General features: G+C 37.2%; 1 protein-coding gene across 1 annotated transcript in view; it reads left to right on the forward strand.

The window, feature by feature from the left end:
* HMGCR (3-hydroxy-3-methylglutaryl-CoA reductase) overlaps window positions 1-19032 on the forward strand; it is a 26560-nt gene extending 7528 nt beyond the window's left edge. The window contains exons 3-18 of the mRNA XM_017527666.2: window positions 923-1033; window positions 2570-2675; window positions 5256-5362; window positions 5473-5589; window positions 6000-6160; window positions 6279-6526; window positions 6635-6813; window positions 11485-11679; window positions 12041-12199; window positions 12344-12501; window positions 13466-13571; window positions 15643-15813; window positions 16160-16300; window positions 16386-16544; window positions 16963-17117; window positions 17259-19032. Coding sequence (XP_017383155.2) covers window positions 923-1033; window positions 2570-2675; window positions 5256-5362; window positions 5473-5589; window positions 6000-6160; window positions 6279-6526; window positions 6635-6813; window positions 11485-11679; window positions 12041-12199; window positions 12344-12501; window positions 13466-13571; window positions 15643-15813; window positions 16160-16300; window positions 16386-16544; window positions 16963-17117; window positions 17259-17313 — 2328 coding nt within the window. The 3' untranslated portion in view covers window positions 17314-19032. The remainder of the gene's footprint in view (window positions 1-922; window positions 1034-2569; window positions 2676-5255; window positions 5363-5472; window positions 5590-5999; window positions 6161-6278; window positions 6527-6634; window positions 6814-11484; window positions 11680-12040; window positions 12200-12343; window positions 12502-13465; window positions 13572-15642; window positions 15814-16159; window positions 16301-16385; window positions 16545-16962; window positions 17118-17258) is intronic.
* Window positions 19033-20097: the final 1065 nt, after the last annotated feature.

Consider the following 20097-nt stretch of genomic DNA (forward strand, 5'->3'; position numbering starts at 1 on the left):
GAGGCAGAGTTATGCTCTTGACACCCAGGCTGGAGTGCAATGGCATGATCTCAGCTCACTGCAACCTTCGCTTCCTGGGTTCAAGCAATTCTCCTGCCTCAACCTCTCAAGTAGTTGGGATACAGGCACCTGCCACCATGCCCAGCTAACTTTTGTATTTTTAGTAGAGATGGTGTTTCACCATGTTGATCAGGCTGGACTTGAACTCCTGAACTCAAGTGATCCACCTGCCTTGGCCTCCCAAAGTGCTGGGATTGTAGGCATGATCCACTGCGCCTGGCCTCCATGTACTTAACGATAAACTGAACTGTTTGTAATGGCTATATGTATTCTCTTCTGTCTAAACGTCTTGTAGTTGATTGTCTAATGTTGGACTGTTAAGTTGTTTATTTTTTCATTAATAACAACACTGTGTTGAATGTCTTTGTAGCTAAATTTTTGTTCATATTCATAATCATTTTCTTAAGCTACATTCCTAGGAGTGAGACAGTGGTTTTGCTTTTTTTAGAGCTTTGCTTTTTTTTTTTCTGAGACAGAGTTTCACTCTTGTTGCCCAGGCTGGAGTGCAACGGCGTGATTTCAGCTCACTGCAACCTCTATCTCCCAGGTTCAAGCCATTCTCCTGCCTCAGCCTCCCAAGTAGCTGGGATTACAGGCATGTGCCACCATGCCTAGCTAATTTTTTATGTTTTTAGTAGAGATGGGGTTTCTCCATGTTGGTCAGGCTGGTCTGGAACTCCTGACCTCAGGTGATCCGCCCACCTTGGCCTCCCAAAGTGCTGGGATTACAGGCGTCAGCCACTGCACTCGGCTTTTTAGAGCTTTTTAGTGCTATTATTGCTAATTTAGTCTCCAGAAAGTTTTTTTTAGCTTATCCTTCCACAGTTAGTGATTAGTGAAATCATTTTTTTCCCATTAAATGTATCTGATCATTTTGTTCTTTTCCAGCGAAGCTTTGCCCTTTTTCCTACTTTTGATTGACCTTTCCAGAGCAAGCGCATTAGCAAAATTTGCGCTCAGTTCCAACTCACAGGTAAGTATTACTTACAAGATAGGAATGTGAATAAGATTCTTTTTTTCAGTTTATATTAGTAGGAAGGATTAATAGAGTTTCTTCATAGCCCAAGATTTAAGAATTGCCCAAAATTTTAAGTTTAGTTCTCAAGTCCCAAGACTGGTCTTCATAAGTCCCAGGAACAGTCCCATTTATCTAACAACTCAATTAAAATTATGTAGCTACTGGAATTTGGAACTGCCCCACTTTTCTTTTTGAAAGTTTTCAGAAATTATGGTAATAATAATTTTGGGATAAATAAGAATATTTACCTAGTGAAACATATCTGAGAGCAGAACAGGATCTAATGGAGGAGAATCCCAGGGTAGACTGATTGAATTTAATTTTTGTGAGATGTAGTCTCACTCTGTCACCCAGGCTGGAGTGCAGTGACGCGATCGCAGCTCACCACAACCTTCGCCTCCTGGGTTCAAGGAATTCTCCTGCCTCAGCCTCCTGAGTAGCTGGGATTACAAGTACTCATCACTATGCCTGACTCATTTTTGTATTTTTAGTAGAGACAGAGTTTTGCCATGTTGGCCAGGCTGGCCTCCAACCCCAAGCTCAAGATTGCCTGCCCCAGCCTCCCAAAGTGCTGGGATTACAGATGTGAGCCACCGCGCCCGGCCAGATTCATTTTTAAACTCTTTAAATTAACCTGGCATTATTTCCTATTTTAAGTTTCATCTTAATATTCGCTAGTCACTTTAAAGAACCTAACCTTTTTAACAATATTGTATTAGAGTATCTTGAGTATAAAATAACACATAATTCTGCCCTGGTTATTTATTTGATGAATGTTTATGATTTGACCATGTTGACAAGGAAATGAGTTTGGTTTTATAATACTAACATGATCTCATAAAAAATTTGCAACTAAATTTCTGTCAATGGTAGGCAAAAATATAGAATGTTGCAGGATTTAATTCTGTGGGATTAAATGACAGAGTTAATGTACCACCTCAAAGGAATATTCCTAAGAAATATCTTATTCAGTGGAAAGGGAATGAGGGCACTATATTTGTTCTTTTTTAAAAATTTGGCTGCGTGGGGTGGTTCACGCCTGTAATCCCAGCACTTTGGGAGGCTGAGGTGGGCAGATCATGAGGTTAGGAGTTCAAGACCAGCCTGGCCAACATGGTGAAACCCGTCTCTACTAAAAATATAAAAATTAGCTGGGCATAGTGGTGCGCACCCATAATCCCAGCTACTGGGCAGGCTGAGGCAGGAGAATGGAACCAGGAAGTGGAGGTTGCAGTGAGCTGAGATCGTGCCACTGCACTCCATTCTGGGTGACAGAGCAAGATTCCGTCTCAAGAAAAAAAAAAACTTTTATATTACTATCATACTTTCTGTCTTGAACACCTGTTTTATCATATTGTATATTTTACTCTTTGAATAGTAATTTGATACTATTATTATTATAATTTGATACCAATATAAGCCATAGGATGCTCTAACATTTTAAAAAGTTTTTTGCACCTTGCCCTCATTGATATGTTTGATCTGTTTTAGGATGAAGTAAGGGAAAATATTGCTCGTGGAATGGCAATTTTAGGTCCCACGTTTACCCTTGATGCTCTTGTTGAATGTCTTGTGATTGGAGTTGGTACCATGTCAGGTTTGTAAGCAATTTTTGCTATATTTTAAAGTAGGTATGTCACTAAAGAGGAAAAAGAACATCTTGGATTTGCATTATTTATTGTTAAATTCTGACTTTTAAATTACTCTTAAAATAATTTTATTGTATTAGTGTATGGGTATATCTGGCCTTGTGTCAGTTGGCTTTGGTGAAAACTTAGCAGCAGGTTACTGATTTATTTTTTACTCCTACCATCCTCTGTGTTCCACTTTTTGATATTTTTGTTCACTTGCTTGCTTTTGTTTGATTTTTAACCAATATTATATTCCAAGGTTGGTCTGGAAAACACCTTCCAGCCCCTTGCTGTTACTTAGACTTCATTTGTGACTTGGTTCCTTTGTTTTAATTGTCAGGTAGAGAGACAAGAGTCAGGAATTGGACAGATCTGAGTAAGATTCACCTAATAAGGTGATTGGAGATATTTAATCCAATAGTAAGCAGTACATCTCAGCAAGTACCTAGCATTAGCCTCAACACGTTTCTTCATTCTTAATTGGATAGTAGAGAATTAGATATTAACATCAAACATAGAACTTCTTTATGTAGAATAAAAATTACGGCCTGGCATGGAAATTTGCCAGATTGAACGTATCATGCTGTGTGAAGGTCTCCTAATCATTAGGATTATATTTTATGGCTTTCTCATAAAGACCATACTTAGTTAACTACTGCGTATTTCCTGATACCTTAGAGCCCTCAGTGAAATAGATGTCTCATTCTTTCCGAAGTAAATTATCTAACTTTTAAGGAAGTAGTTGGTTGTCATTAGTTTAGGTCTCTTCAGTGGATAGTATATTAAAAATGTAACATTGCTTCTTAGTTTCCGAGAGTAAATTATTATTTAGTTATTCTTTTCAAAAAAGATTTTATTTAGCAAATAAAATATTTTTTAATTAAAAAAATTTACTTACCTTAAAATTCACTTTTGGGAGTAGCGTTTTATGAGTTTTGACAATGACGTGGTCATGTAACCACCACTACACTCAAGAAGAATGTTGATTGGATGAAAATATGCTTGTATGATTTTATTCAAGCAAAATAACATATGAGGAAAGGATTAGCCAGGAAGTAATGGTTTGGCCATGAAGCCAAGGGATTATTCATGGAAACTAATGTGGAAGGCAGTTGGGTGATATGGTTAGAGAAAGTAGACAAAGGAGGTGATTAGATCTGTGGTTGGAGAAGGCAGTGAGACAGCTATACAGAAATGGTATAGTTAGAGACTTGGATTAGGGTAGAAAAGGACAGATTTAACACATATTAACTTGGAAGTAACCCTTCGAAAAGGCCAGTATAAAAAGAAGAAAGTCTTAGCTTCTTGGATATACGTGGATTGGTACTATTTCTTTGTGTACTGAGACTTACTTGAAACACAGTAAGGAAGAATGCCTGGAGAGCATACGCCAACAACATGAATGAATATTGTGTGGAAAGAGATAGTAGATAGTCAGGTTGTGAAAGCATTGGTCAGGTATGGTTTCAATGGCCTCAAGTTTGAAAAGATTATATTCAGCTACTATTTAAAATGTAGTTTGATTTGTAATGCTTTTGTTATTGTGATTTTGTAGTCCCTTGAATTCCCATATTTGAAAGTAATTGTGGAATTGAAAAAGTACAATATATGCTTATTCTGGTCAGTCAAATGATATCTTAAAATTTAGAAAATAAAATATAACTTTCAGTTTTTGATAGTAGTTTTTCTAGTGAGCAGCTTTTATAGGACATTTTAAATTTATGTTTCAAAGCGTTATATTTGAGTGACATCAGAAATATATTTTATATTATACTCAAGTTTATTTGTAAAGTGAGGGAGAAGGATTTGGTGGCAATTTAAGGTGTCTTCCAGCCTCTATAATTCTGTTGTTTTCTGTTTGAGATTATCAGATGATACTTTATACATTTTGTAGTGGAATGTATTTGTTAATTTTTAATCTTGAGTTGCCATTTTGTATTATATTATTTTCCAAACAGATCAGTGAAATAACCAAAATTATAAGAACTTCAGTAGGCATCATAGAGGTTATATTGAAATTAGAGTTTGGTGGTACACAAAAAATACTATTTTGATCTATATCAGGACTGGCATAACTGGCAGGATATTCTACTTCTAAGAAATAATCCTTGGTTCATAAGCAAATTGCTTTTCTACTAACAAGTGGGATTAGATCAATAGTGTGACTGAGATTTTGTTCCATTAGAGTAGCCTGTCGTCTAACTACTTATTTCATAACAAGGCACTACTGTTGGACAAAAAGGAATTGGAAACATGTATGTTTATCAGTTGTGTATTAAACACTACATTCTGCCTGGTATTGTGATACTAGAGACATGCGAGAAGGCAAGATCTTTGCCCTTGAAGGACTTAGAGTTCTGTGGTTATTCCTCCTGTTCCCTAAAGATTGGCATCCCCTCTGAGTTGCTAATTCTATTTCCAGTAAATGCTGCTAATATTTTCATGTATTTGTCTACCTGCAGAAAGATAAATATATCCTTGTAATATATGCTGCATCAAAAATACGTACACTTTACTAGTTATATATTTAATTTTTCTGTAACCAGGGGTGCGCCAGCTTGAAATTATGTGCTGCTTTGGCTGCATGTCAGTTCTTGCCAACTACTTCGTGTTCATGACTTTCTTCCCAGCTTGTGTGTCCTTGGTATTAGAGGTAAGACCAGTTCTTACATATGGCACTAGTAGAAGAGTAAGATTTCTGCTTACATCAGTTTACCTAAACAGAATCAGTACCTTCTAACGTCTCACTGGCTTAATTTGTAGCTTTCTCGGGAAAGCCGTGAGGGTCGTCCAATTTGGCAGCTCAGCCATTTTGCCCGAGTTTTAGAAGAAGAAGAAAATAAGCCAAATCCTGTAACTCAGAGAGTCAAGATGATTATGGTAATGACATAGTTTTCTTCTCCTTTTAGTATTCTCAGTTCCAATCTCATTCTTGTTAAGATTTCTTTTTCTTTACAATTTTTGATCCATTCAATGATATTGCACCTTCTTCTTCCTTTTTTTCTTAACGAATTCATTTCATTGAGACTCCTGGTCTTTATTAGTCCCTCTTCCCTAAACCGACTTTTTAAGTTCCTCCACCTTATGTCTCTGAAAACCTGTTCTTTGGGATGTTTTCAGTATTTTAGTGGAGTCACTACTTTAGTTAGCTGCATAGCAAGCTAGGGGCTTTCTTTTCATGGTAAGGAGAAGCTTTGAGAGATAATGTCTGGTTGTCCAGTTGCTAGAGATAAGAAACTTAGGTTCTGTTGATATGCAGGGGATATATCATTTAAAAAATTTTATTTCAGTCTCTAGGCTTGGTTCTTGTTCATGCTCACAGTCGCTGGATAGCTGATCCCTCTCCTCAAAACAGTACAGCAGATACTTCTAAGGTTTCTTTAGGACTGGATGAAAATGTGTCCAAGAGAATTGAACCAAGTGTTTCCCTCTGGCAATTTTATCTCTCTAAGTAAGTTAATTGAAATCTACTTTGTGATATATTAATCATAACACTCTATGCTAATATAAGTTTAGATTTTGACCTTTACCTTTCTGAATAATATTTCAATTTGCTTTCTTTTACTCAGAATGATCAGCATGGATATTGAACAAGTTATTACCCTAAGTTTAGCTCTCCTTCTGGCTGTCAAGTACATCTTCTTTGAACAAGCAGAGACAGAATCTACACTCTCCTTAAAAAACCCTATCACATCTCCTGTAGTGACACAAAAGAAAGTCCCAGACAATTGTTGTAGACGTGAACCTATGCTGGTCAGAAATAACCAGAAATGTGACTCAGTAGAGGAAGAGACAGGGATAAACCGAGAAAGAAAAGGTAACTTGTTATTCTCTTCACTTTCAATCCTTTACTGCTTTGTCAAAAAGTAGTCTATATTCAAAATTATGTGCCATGTTGTGAGATTTCTTTTAATCTCTTGGACAGTTGAGGTTATAAAACCCTTAGTGGCTGAAACAGATACCCCAAACAGAGCTACATTTGTGGTTGGTAACTCCTCCTTACTCGATACCTCATCAGTACTGGTGACACAGGAACCTGAAATTGAACTTCCCAGGGAACCTCGGCCTAACGAAGAATGTCTACAGATACTTGGGAATGCAGAGGTGAGGACGATAACATAAACTCAAATGTGGCATTTTTCTTTAAAAAGGAGCCTTTTCAAGGAAGAAAAATCTAGTATCTGCTGAACACTACAAATAAGTTCTAGGTACCATGTAACATGACTAACAGATACTGCCTCCTTTCTTTATTTCTCACAACCTTGAGAGGTAGGTAGAATTGTCTATTTTTCAGATGAGAACATTGAGGCTTCAAGATGTTTCATTTCCCAAAGTAGTACATCTAGGAAATGGTAAAGCTGGTAGCAGGGTCCAAGATTTTCTGACTCCAGAGTCAAAACTTTTTCTGTTAACTGTTTATCATTGAGACAAGTGACTACTGTATTCTCATAGGTATGTTGAGGCCTACAAAGAATTTAACACAGAGACAAGTTTCAAAGATAGAAGAAAGTTGGTTTTTGTTTTGTTTTGTAAGCTTGATGCCCATGAGGAAGCTTACTTTTCTTTCTGAGATTTGAAAAAGATCTGCCTACATGACCATATGAATCTACTTGTGCTTTGGTACAAATAATCATGTTCCATTCATGTGTGCTTAATATGGTTAATTCTTTTTTAAAAATATATTTTAATACATTTATTGGTAAAATGCAATTTTTTACCAGCTTTGTTGAAAAATACTTGACAAGTAAAATTTTATTTTATTATTATCATTGTTATTTTTTGAGACAGTGTCACTCTGTTGCCAGGCTGGAGTGCAGTGGCGCCATCTTGGCTCACTGCAACCTCCGCCTCCCAGGTTCAGGCGATTCTTGTGTATCAGCCTCATGAGTAGCCGGGATTATAGGTATGTACCACCATGTCTGGCTAATTTTTGTATTTTTAGTAGAGATGGTGTTTCACCATGTTGGCCAGGTTGGTCTTGAACTCCTGACCTCAAGTGATGCACCTGTATCAGCCTCCCAGAGTGCTGGGATTACAAGCATAAGCCACCACGCCTGGCCAAAATTTTATATATTTAAGGTGTACACTTGATGTTTTCATGTATGTATACATTGTGAATCAGTCACCACCATCAAGGTACATACACATCACCTCACACAGTGATCTTTCCTTTTTTCTTCTTTTTATTTCTTCTCTCCTTTCTCCTGTCTCTCTCTCTTTCTTCCTCCCTCCCTTGCTTTTCTTCCTTTTAGCTGTCTTTCATTCTGCTTTTTGGGAAACATTTAAAATCTACCCTCTTACCACATTTCAAGTACAAAGTATTGTTAACAGTAGTCATATTGCTGTACATTAGATCAGAGCTTATTCATCATGCATGACTGAAATTTTGTACCAACATCTTGACCATTTCCCAGCCCCTGGCTACCACTATTCTACTCTCTGCCTATATGAGTGTGACTATTGTAGATTCCATATATAAGTGAAATCATGTGGTATCTTTCTGAGGTTAATTTTTTATTTATGTGCACATGAGTAAGAGAGAAGGTGTGTTTTTCTTTCCTTTCCCTCTTTCCTGTTAACATATGCATCAGTAACTCAGCTATTTTGCTATATGCAGAGTTAGCAGAACTTACAGGGTGGGTGTAAGATCTTAATTATAGATTTTTTTTTTAAATGAATCTCACTTGGAAATTTTGATGTTTTAGTCTTACTCGTTTTAGTTTTTATAGTTCTATAAAGAATTTACTTTCCTTTCGATATTCTGATTTCTATTTAAGTCCTCTCCCTCTTTAGAAACCCAAAACTCCTCTTACAGTGCTTGTGTTTCAGCTCTGTCAAGTGCCAGTCTCCTCAGCTAGACTACATACTACATAGCCAGGACTTGTACATGAAATCTTTTAAATAAATAAATATTGATTGCTTTCCATTGATCAACCCATGGAATAGGCAAATTTATCTTACAGATGAGGTCTCAGGCTTGCAGAGGGCAGGCCTGCAGTAGAGTAGGTGAGCTCTTTGTTTTTGAGGCAGGATCTTGCTTTTTTGCCCAGGCTGGAGTGCTGTGGCATGAACACAGCTCACTGCAGCCTTGACTTCCTGGATTCAAGCAATCCTCCCTCCTCAGCCTCCTGAGTAGTTGGGACTACAGGTGTGTGCCATGACACCTGGCTACTTTTTAAATTTTTTGTAGATATGGGGTCTCCCTATCTACAGACCAGGGCGGTCTGAAACTCCTGAGCTCAGGTGATCTTCCTGCCTCGGCCTTACAAAGCGTTGGGATTACAGGCATGTGCCGTCATACCCACCCAGACATTGGCTTATTTTCCCTTCTACTTAAAAGGGTTTGGTATTGAGCAAGGTTTATCAGCTTATTTGTTCTATTTTTTTTTATAAGAATATCTGAAGTTTGGAATTTCCACCTCTAAAGATAAAAGTAATCTATTGGTAAGTTAGCTGCTAAATTTATCTGTACTTAACATGAAAATTATTTTGGTTAAGCACAATATTATATACTTGAATATGTTTCATCTGCATTTTTTTTTTTTTTTTTTTTTTTTTTTTTTTTTTTTTTTTTTTTTTTTTTTTTTTTTTTTTTTGAGACAGTGTCTTACTCTGTCAACCAGGCTGGAGTGCAGTGGCATAATCTCAGCTCACTGCAACCTCTGCCTCCCAGGTTCAGATGATTTTTCTGCCTCGGCCTCCCAAGCAGCTGGGATTTCAGGCATGTGCCACCACACCTGGCTAATTTTTTATTTTTTTTAGTAAAGACAAGGTTTCATTATGTTGGCCAGGCTGGTCTCAAACTCCTGGCCTCAGGTGGTCCACCTGCTTTGGCCTCCCAAAGTGTTGGGTTTACAGGAATGAGTCACTGCACCTGGCCTGCATTCTTAATCATATACTTTTTAGCTGAATTTAGTCATTCTTTAAACGTAGTTCTCAACTCTAGGTTCTATTGTTCATGTCATCTGACTTGCCCCCTCTCCAGGTGTTCATACCTTTAGGGCAAATGTTAGCATCTCTATGAAACCTAGTGCAATTCCTCCAAACAGAAGTAACCTTTCTTTTCTGATGCCTCCTTTATATAGAGACTGCTTTTTTTTTTTTTTTTTTTTTTTTGAGTCGGAGTCTCACTCTGTCACTCGCCCAGGCTGGAGTGCAGTGGCCAGGTCTCGACTCAACAACCTCTGCCTCCTATGTTCAACTGATTCTCCTGCCTCAGCCTTCTGAGTAGCTGGGACTATAGGCGTGTGCCACCACACCTGGCTAATTTTTTATTTTTAGTAGAGACAGGGTTTTACAATGTTGGCCAGGCTGGTCGCGAACTCCTGACCTCATGATCCGCCCACCTCAGCCTCCCAAAGTGTTGGGATTACAGGGGTGAGCCACTGTGCCCGGCTGAGACTGTGCATTTTTAATGGTAGTTGTACCTTGTTGCTTATATCACATTTACCTGAATATCTTTGAAGTCTGAGTCCATGTCTTAAGAGGGCTTTGGATTTCATAGATGCTCAGTAAACTTTAAAAGAATGAATGAATTTGCCATGATAATACATAAACCAGCTAATGTTTATCTTAATATTCTTTGGAAAAATTAGGGTAATATTAACGCTTGCAAAGAAGATCCTTGAATAAACCCAGAGGTATTAGTCACAAAATTAATTACTGGTACCAGTTTTGTAGAGGGTAATGATTATGAGCGTGTGTGTGTGTGTATATGTGTGTATGTATATGTATGTGTATTACCACCACAAGCAGAGTGAAGAGACAGCTAATAAACCAAGAGAAAATATTGGCAATTTATATTTAAAGCTAAGGGGCTTATCTCTCTAATATATAAGAGCGCCTACAAATTGATGAGACTAAATTTTTATCTAATTTTTAAGAAGAACAGATAATATAATCAGTCTGTTGTCAGGATAAAAGTACATATGGCTCTTAAAAATGTGAAAAGGTGATTAACTTCATCCTAAGAGAAATGCAAATTAAAATTGCACTTGAGATATTTTCACTCATCAGATTGACAATAATCCCAAAGTTTAGTAATATAATCTATCGAGGTTGCAGGGAAAGGTCTTTTTTTACATTGCTGGTGAGAAGGCAATTGGACAATGTTTATTCCAATTAATAAATTTGTAAAAATTATAAAAATTTTTAAGCTTATAAATGTTCATACCCTTTGGCCCAACACTTGTGTGAATTTATACCCATATGTGTGTGTATATATTTATGCATATTTATAATTATGCATAAAAGAATCTCTGGACAGATACACTATAAAACAGTGGTACCTATTGATGTGTAGGTAACAAAGAACTGGACAGATGGTAGACAGGGATGGGATGAAGACATTTTGTTATATGTCTTTTAATATTTAGTTTTTTAACCATGTGAATATATTGCCTGTTCAGAAAATTAAAAATTGAAAGCTTACTAGAGTTTAAACAATAGCTGTTACATCTGACGCGCACTTGTAACAATGCTAAATTCATATTTTCTTTTTATGGTGTATTAGTGCAGGTCTCTCTTTGTATTGTAAAGTCTAATGATAGGATATTTATATTATTTTTGTTTGGTATTATTTGTATTAAATGAATTGTTTATTTTGCAGAGGTATCTTTTAATTAAAAACTACAGTGATTTAATAGAAAAAATTCCATTATTGTAATTTAGCATTGTTTGTATTAGATGGTTTATAACATGAAATATAGTCCTTCAAGTCTTCTGTTACATCTCTCTCTCTTACCCCCCCTTTTATTGTTTTCTCCATTTCTTTAGAAAGGTGCAAAATACCTTAGTGATGCTGAGATCATCCAGTTAGTGAATGCTAAGCATATCCCAGCCTACAAGTTGGAAACTCTGATGGAAACTCATGAGCGTGGTGTATCTATTCGCCGACAGTTACTTTCCAAAAAGCTTTCAGAACCTTCTTCTCTCCAGTACCTACCTTACAGAGATTATAATTACTCCTTGGTATGTTATTTTCTTAAGAGAGGTTTGCTTTGTATGTTTTTAATCCTTTTCTTTTCTTGATTAGTTTTGTATATGTGCATAGTTTTTAAAAACATTTTCCTTTTCAATCATTTTACTGTAATTTTTTTATTCTGCTTATGATGTAGGTCATAGAAATTAAAAATATTTTTTCCTGTTTTTATAGTCATTACTCAAAGATTTTAGTGTTGTAAACACTTTTTAAAGGTAAATTAAAAATTTTGCTTAAAAAGAATACATACTAAAGGATTAAGTTGGAAGATAGTTACTACTGACGAGCTGAGATGAGTTTTTGTGCGTTCACTGTATAGATTTTCATTAGGTGCCTGACTTTACCTTTTAGGTGATGGGAGCTTGTTGTGAGAATGTTATTGGATATATGCCCATTCCCGTTGGAGTGGCAGGACCTCTTTGCTTGGATGGAAAAGAATTTCAGGTTCCAATGGCAACAACAGAAGGTTGTCTTGTGGCCAGCACCAATAGAGGCTGCAGAGCAATAGGTGTAAGTTGACATTTATATATTTGCCAGTTTTAAAATACATCTTAGGTAAAGCAATGAGAAGAGGTTTGGAGACAATCAGGGATACCTTCTGGGTGAAGTAGAAGTGTTTTTGGGTAACGTGGTTCTCTGACATATACCATGTAGCTTGGTGGAGGTGCCAGTAGCCGAGTCCTTGCAGATGGGATGACTCGTGGCCCAGTTGTGCGTCTTCCACGTGCTTGTGACTCTGCAGAAGTGAAAGCCTGGCTTGAAACACCTGAAGGGTTCGCAGTAATAAAGGAGGCATTTGACAGCACCAGCAGGTGTGTGAGTGGATTTGTCTGTACATTTATCTCTATTTGTTTATTTTAGAAGCAGTGTCATTTTCTGTGATTCCAAACATAATTGTTAACATATTACCTGCTTAAGAGAACATAACAGAATATCAACTTTAAAGCCCTTCATTTAAAATGACTAATGTTTATGATTGGTTGGGGAAAAAAAGAATGTCAATTCAAATGAATAGCTCCATAGAGGTAAATGAGTAAGGAATAAAAAAAAAAGTGTGAGCTAGCAATTATGATTAGTCTGTTATTTTGCCTAGGAGAGAATTGTCTTAGAAAAAAAGATTTTCCAAATAGGAGAGAAGTATTTGTATAATAGATTTACTTTAAATAAAGTTAAATTTATAAAGTAGCATAATCAACACAAATGATAACCACAATATAGTTCAAGCTAACACATTTATTTTTATGCAAATTGTAAGTTTATTAAGAAATAATTGTGTACAGCCCTCCTCTTGTAGCATTTAGGAATGAAACGAAGTAGAAATAGTACTTAAAAAAGAAAGTAAGTAATTTCCATTAGTTTTCTCTTACGCTTGAAATGAAGTGACTGAAGTAGATTTCAACATAACTTTCATCTTCTTAAAAGAATAAAATACAAGCCAGGCACAGTGTTTCATGCCTGTTATCCCAGCACTTTGGGAGGCCAAGGTGGACAGATCACTTGAGGCCAGGAGTTCGAGACCAGCCTGGCCGACATGATGAAACCCTGTCTCTACTCAAAATACAAAAATTAGCCAGGCATGGTGGCCCGCGCCTGTAATCCCAGCTACTCGGGAGGCTGAGGCAGGAGAATCGCTTAAACCCGGGAGGCAGAGGTTGCAGTGAACCAAGATCACGCCACTGTACTCCAGCCTAGGCAAAGGAGTGAGACTCCATCTCAAAAAATAAAAATAAATAAAATAAAAGAATAAAATGTAACCTTTCCATCTTTTATTTATAGATTTGCACGTCTACAGAAACTTCATACAAGTATAGCTGGACGCAACCTTTATATCCGTTTCCAGTCCAGGTCAGGGGATGCCATGGGGATGAACATGATTTCAAAGGTAAGTGTAGGCAGAGTATCTGAAAGTACTTTTATTGAAAGGTAAATATTGATTGATATAACTCATGTTAATATCATTAAGGCATTTGTTGATTGGTTTTCCTTACATTTGATATGTTTAATTTAAACTTGGCATTACACATATCCTGGGTTTACTCAGGACTGGGAATAATCTTAGTGTTGACACTTCAAAACTTTATCCAGTCAAGAGGTCACCTTTGAAGCTGACCTATTCCAGAGACTTCAAGATTTGTCTTTAAGGACACCAATATAAGCTCAGTGCTTTGGGAGGCCAAGACAAGAAGATTGCTTGGGGTCTGGAGTTCAAGACCAGGCTGGGCAACACGGTGCAATGCCATCTCTACAAACAATAAAAAAAAAAATTAGCTGGGCATAGTGGCACACACCTGTGGTCCTCACGACAGGTGAGGACCCTCCGCCAAGGCAGGAAGATAACTTGAGCCTAGGAGCTTGAGGCCAGCTTGGGCAATGTAGCAAGACTCTGACTCCATTCATCTATCCATCCATCCATTTTCAGTTTAGGATATTTTCTACTTATGTGGGGTTTACAGCCTAATAAATGTATCAGAAGTCAAGGAGCATCTGTATAAGCTTTAAAATTGCCAGTAAACAGTATGGCAATTCAACAACTTAAAAATAGAATTACCATATGATCCAGCAGTTGTCATTCTCGGCATATACCCAAAAGAACTGAAAGCAGTTCTCAAAGAGATGTTTGTGCACTTATGTTTGTAGCAGCATTTTTCATAATAGCCAAGAGTTGGAATCAACCTAAGTGTTCATTGATGAATGAATGGACAACAAATTAGATGTATTTGTGTGTGTATATGTCTATATGTCTGTAATATATAAAAATATATAATATATATTTGTGTATATGTACATGTCTATATATATTTTGTATGTATATTTATATATAGAATGGAATATTCAGATTTAAAAAGGAAGAAAATTATAGTGCATGATGAAATATGGATAAACTTCGATGACATTATGCTAAATGAAATGAATCAGTCACAAAAAGACAAACACTGTATGATTCCACTTGAATGAGGTGTCTAGAGTAGTCAAACTCGTAGAGACAGAGAGTAGAATGGTTTTTATCAGGGGTTCTCAGCAAACGAACACAAGAACAGAAAACCAAATACCACACATTCAGACTTATAAGTGGGAGCTGAACAGTGAGAACACGTGGACATAGAGAGGGGAACAACACACACCAAAGCATGTTGAGGGGCAGGGGACGAGGGAAATGAAAGCATTAGGACAAACACCTAATGCGTGCAGGGGTTAAAACCTGTATGACAGGTTGATAGGTGCAGCAAACCACCATGGCACATGTATACCTATGTAACCTGCAGATTCTGTACATGTATCCCAGAACTTAAATTTGAGTTCTGAGGATTAGTTACATGGCAGTGTGAATATGCTTACCACTGTACACCAAAAAATGGTTAGGATGGTAAATTTTGTGTGCCTTAACACAATAAAAATTTTTTTTTAATTGCCAACAAATATGTTTTGGTTTGTTGGGGTGTGAGTTAATTGAATTAATTCCGTTTAATTGGAAGTCATTGGAAGGCTTATTTATATTTTATGTAATACAAAGCCCTATGACTTTGTTTTCAGAAGATCAACCCTTATGACCCACTTCCCTTTATAGACTTCATTACTTGGGCTTTTAGGTAACAGCTGAATAACTAGAAGATGGAATTTATTACTCATTCCCCAATGACATATAAATATGAGTATTCTTGTTGAGAATACTTATTGAGTATTCTTAAACATTATCATTTTTATCTACATCCTATTAGCAATGACCTCAAAGAACTTGGTTTTCATACCTAGAGAGAAACACATTAGGAATCTATACCTGACCAAGAAATTTGTAATTGTGATGGTTAATAAAACACCTGTTATTTTTGTGCTCAGTTTCTTTGAAGTATAGTTATTATACTTAGAAATATATCATAGATACAAATAAATTATTCTCATAAGGATAAATACTTCATGGATTTTCATGTTTGTATGTTTTGGGTTCTTGTTAATAGGGTACAGAGAAAGCACTTTCAAAACTTCATGAGTATTTCCCTGAAATGCAGATTCTAGCTGTTAGTGGTAACTATTGTACTGACAAGAAACCTGCTGCTATAAATTGGATAGAGGGAAGAGGAAAATCTGTTGTTTCTGAAGCTGTCATTCCAGCCAAGGTTGTCAGAGAAGTGAGTGATTGGATGGATATTTTATCTTTTTATTTTGTAATCTTTAATTGTATTTAAAAATGGGGGAAAGGAGTATTAACATTCTAAATACAGTTAAATATATGGGACAGTGTTTTCCATTAAAGATGACTGTTGTACCTTGCCCATCTGTCTGTGTGTGGCATCTGTAGGAAAAATCTTTATTGATTACTTTTTTGGATTTTTTTTTTTTTTTAAGGATGGCAGGGCTTACGTGGGGCCACATCTAAACTCCTTTGTTTTCTGGAGGTGCAGAAAGATAGATTTGGGTAACATTTCCCTGAGCCTTCTGGAGGAACATTTAAATGTACACAGCTCTGTTTTCTAGGTATTAAAGACAACCACAGAGGCTATGATTGAGGTCAACATTAACAAGAATTTAGTGGGCTCTGCCATGGCTGGGAGCATAGGAGGCTACAACGCCCATGCAGCAAACATTGTCACTGCCATCTACATTGCCTGTGGGCAGGTGAGCTCTCCAGCCTCCACTTCTCTTCTATTATGTTTTTCTAAATGAAAGAAGTATATTGTATATTTTTCTTTCCTTTTTCCAGGATGCAGCACAGAATGTTGGTAGTTCAAACTGTATTACTTTAATGGAAGCAAGTGGTCCCACAAATGAAGATTTATATATCAGCTGCACCATGCCATCTATAGAGATAGGAACAGTGGGTGGTGGGACCAACCTTCTACCTCAGCAAGCGTGTTTGCAGGTATGATGTACCAGGCATAGAGTCCGCAAGCCCAGTTCTGAGTCTCTATCTGGGACTATGTATCACTCACCTCTGTATTTTAATTGGTCTTTTCAAAACTCTTTTGTCTCATACCAGCGTAATCCATTGTGTCCAAATAAACATGTTTAAGCATATGCTTAGGTAAGAAAGTAGATGAAGAGAGCAGATGAATGTTCACCTGTTGAGCTAAGGGTACTGCCAGTCAGGCTGTGAATATGATGCCAGCTGTGGTATTATGCACTGTCAGTCCTGGCTGTCGAGTCTTGGAAAGTTAGTACTTCCAGTGGAGCCTAGTTCTATTCCAATGCCATTATAGTTACCCTGTTTTTAGTTGATTTGGTAAGAAATTGTTCATGATTTTAAGGGTGACTCTTGCTGTGTCTCTCTTTGGCTACAGATGCTAGGTGTTCAAGGAGCATGCCACGATAATCCTGGGGAAAATGCCCGCCAGCTTGCCCGAATTGTGTGTGGGACTGTAATGGCTGGGGAATTGTCACTTATGGCAGCATTGGCAGCAGGACATCTTGTCAAAAGTCACATGATTCACAACAGGTAAGACTCAAAGATATATTTAACAAGTTTTCCCTATACTTCAAAACATATGCAGTATAAAAATTTATTACTCAGATACTGTAGTCTCAAGTTAAAATCCTGCATCCTGATATTTTATATATTCGTTGTTTTCTACCATAGGTCAAAAATCAATTTACAAGACCTCCAAGGAACTTGCACCAAGAAGACAGCTTGAATAGCCTGACAGTTCTGAACTGAAACATGGGCATTGGGTTCTAAAGGACTAACGTAAAGTCTGTGAATTAAAAAAGTTCAATGCAGTGTCTTGTTGAGGATGAGTAGATGTGATCAGTGAGACAACTACTTGGTTTTTGGCTGTTTCAGAGAAGTCAGGTTCTTTCCATACAGACTCATCAGATCTGAACACAGTTTAGTGCTACATGCTATGCTCTTTGGAAAGATTTCAACAAGAATATTGTACGTTAAAGCATCAAAGATGGTAATCTACACCTCATCTCTGAAGGCAAATGCAAACTGGGAAGAAAGTTTTTATGAAAGTCTTGAAGTTCATGGCGATCAGTGTGCGATTGGCCTTCTCCCTCACCCCACCGGCTGAAAATGAATTTTTAAATTATACTGTAGCTGACAAAACTCCTGATTTTATAGTTAATTTATTAAGTCTGGGATGTAGAACTTCCAGAAATAAGAGCTAAGTTCATATTTGTAAATTAATACTTCATTTGGTGCTGGTCTATTTTGATTTTGGGGGTAATCAGCATTATTCTTCAGAAGGGGACCTGTTTTCTTCAAGGGAAGAAACACTTATTCCCAAACTACAGAATAATGTGCTCAATAGTGCTAAATAGTTCTATCAGGAAAACAAATCACTGCATTTATCTCCGAAGGCTATTTGTTCAGAGAGGCCTTTTGTTTAAATATAAATGTGCGTCTAGATTGGCTGTAACATGTCTTTCAGCATTAGGCTTTAAGAAACACAGGGTTTTGTATTCTTTACTAAAGATGTCAGAGCTCTTAATGTTGCTTAGATGAGGGTGACTGTCAAGTACAAGCAAGACTGGGACCTCAGAACTCGGTAGAAACCCAGTTTTGAAAGAAAAAGAGTTTCTTTAAGCCAACTTTAATTGCTTAAAAGACATTTTTATTTAGTTGAAAAATCTAGGGTTTTTTTTTTTTTTTGTAAACTGTATCAAATCTGTATATGTTGTAATAAAGCTTCTTATGCTAGTTTATTGAAGGTATTCAAGAAATAAAAATCAACTTGTGTACTGATAAAATGCTCTAGCTTGGGCCAGAGAAGATAATGTTCTTTAATTTTGTCCAGGAAACCCTGGCTTGCTTGCCGAGCTTAATGAAAGGGAAAGTCAGCTTGCAGAGCCAGTGAAGGAGCCACGTGAATGGCCCTAGAACTGTGCCTAGTTCCTGTGGCCAGGAGGTTGGTGACTGAAACATTCACACAGGGCTCTTTGACGGACCCATGAACGCTCTTAGCTTCCTCAGGGGGTCAGCAGAGTTTTTGAGTCTTAATCTTTTTTTAATGTACAAGTTTTGTATAAATAATAAAGAACTCCTTATTTTGTATTACCTCTAATGCTTCAAGTGTTGGTCTTGGAAAGCTGATGTCTCTTGTAGAAGATGGACTCTGAACAACATTCCCGTAAACCACGGCAGCATGGAGAGCCTCTTAGTGATTGTGTCTGCAGTATTATTGTGGAAGATTTACCTTTTCTGTTGTACATAAAGCTTAACTTGCTTTTGTTGTGACTTTTTAGCCAGTGCCTCTTTCTGAGCTTTTCATGGAAGTGGCAGTGAAAAGTATGTTGACTGTAATTAATACCATCTTGCTAAATTAATGTTTTGTACAATTGCTAAATTGTATACATTTTGTTATAGAATACTTTTTTCTAGTTCCAGTAAATGATGAAAAGGAAGTTAATACCAATAAGTGTAAGCAGTAACTTTTTTTTCTTTGGATTAACCCTAGCCCTGAGGTCTGGAAACTTATAAAGTCTGGTCATGGTAGTAACCTGTAATTCATGCTAGGAGTCACATGACCATCTGCTCTCAAACTCTACAACATTGACAGCAGTATTCCATTGCATTAAAATGAGCTTTCTTAGAGGGTTTGATTAGTTCAGATTTATCATCTCAACTGGACATCTTTTGGATAGCAAGAGTGGGAGGGCTAGTTAAGGGAAAGAGGCGCAGCCACAACCAAATGGCCGTTGCAAGCATTTAAGCAGTGTGAGCTGAACTGGAGAGAGGTGCAGCTTAGTATAGCTAAGGATGGCCTCTTGTATATTTACATGAAATTACTGACTACACTTTTACTATAGTTAGAGGTAAAAAGGTATGTATGAGCCACTACTAAGAAAGAACCAAGGCCCAGATAGCAGAGAATCAGTTTGAATTTTTCTCGGAAATGACCTGTGATCACCTGTATGCTCAGCGCTCTCCAGGGTGCAACAGGCTGGACAGAGAGAATGAAGGATCTTCAAGCCTACTTTCTGCCTGGGTGATTTGCTGAGCAATGAGATGCATGTGGCAGGACAGGATGTTTCATTTCAGGAGATGATAAATGATTACATCCAATGGGCACATCTCACACTGAAGGATCTGAGCTCAGACGAGGGCAAAGAAGAGCAAAACACATCAATACTCGTCTCCTGAGCATTATGTTCATTGTGGAGATGTTTTGCAAGACCAGTGTTTCTCAGAAAGTATGCTCCTGTGCTGGATAAATCTTGAATTTATTTATTTTTGAGACAGAGTCTCGCTCTTGTTGCCTAGGCTGGAGTGCAGTGGTGTGATCTCAGCTCACTACAACCTTTGCCTCCCAGGTTCAAGCCATAACCTCTACACTGGAAGCTGAGAAAAGATGGCAGATGATTTAATTTTCAATTGTTTAAAGCTTAACGGATGAGTTTTTTCATTTTGGTGTGCTTGCAACACAGCCCTCCTACCCCCATCCCAGCCATCATTTCCCATCCTGAGCAAGTTT

This window comes from Cebus imitator, unplaced genomic scaffold, assembly GCF_001604975.1.
Source record: "Cebus imitator isolate Cc_AM_T3 unplaced genomic scaffold, Cebus_imitator-1.0 Scaffold50, whole genome shotgun sequence".
NCBI lineage: Eukaryota > Metazoa > Chordata > Mammalia > Primates > Cebidae > Cebus > Cebus imitator.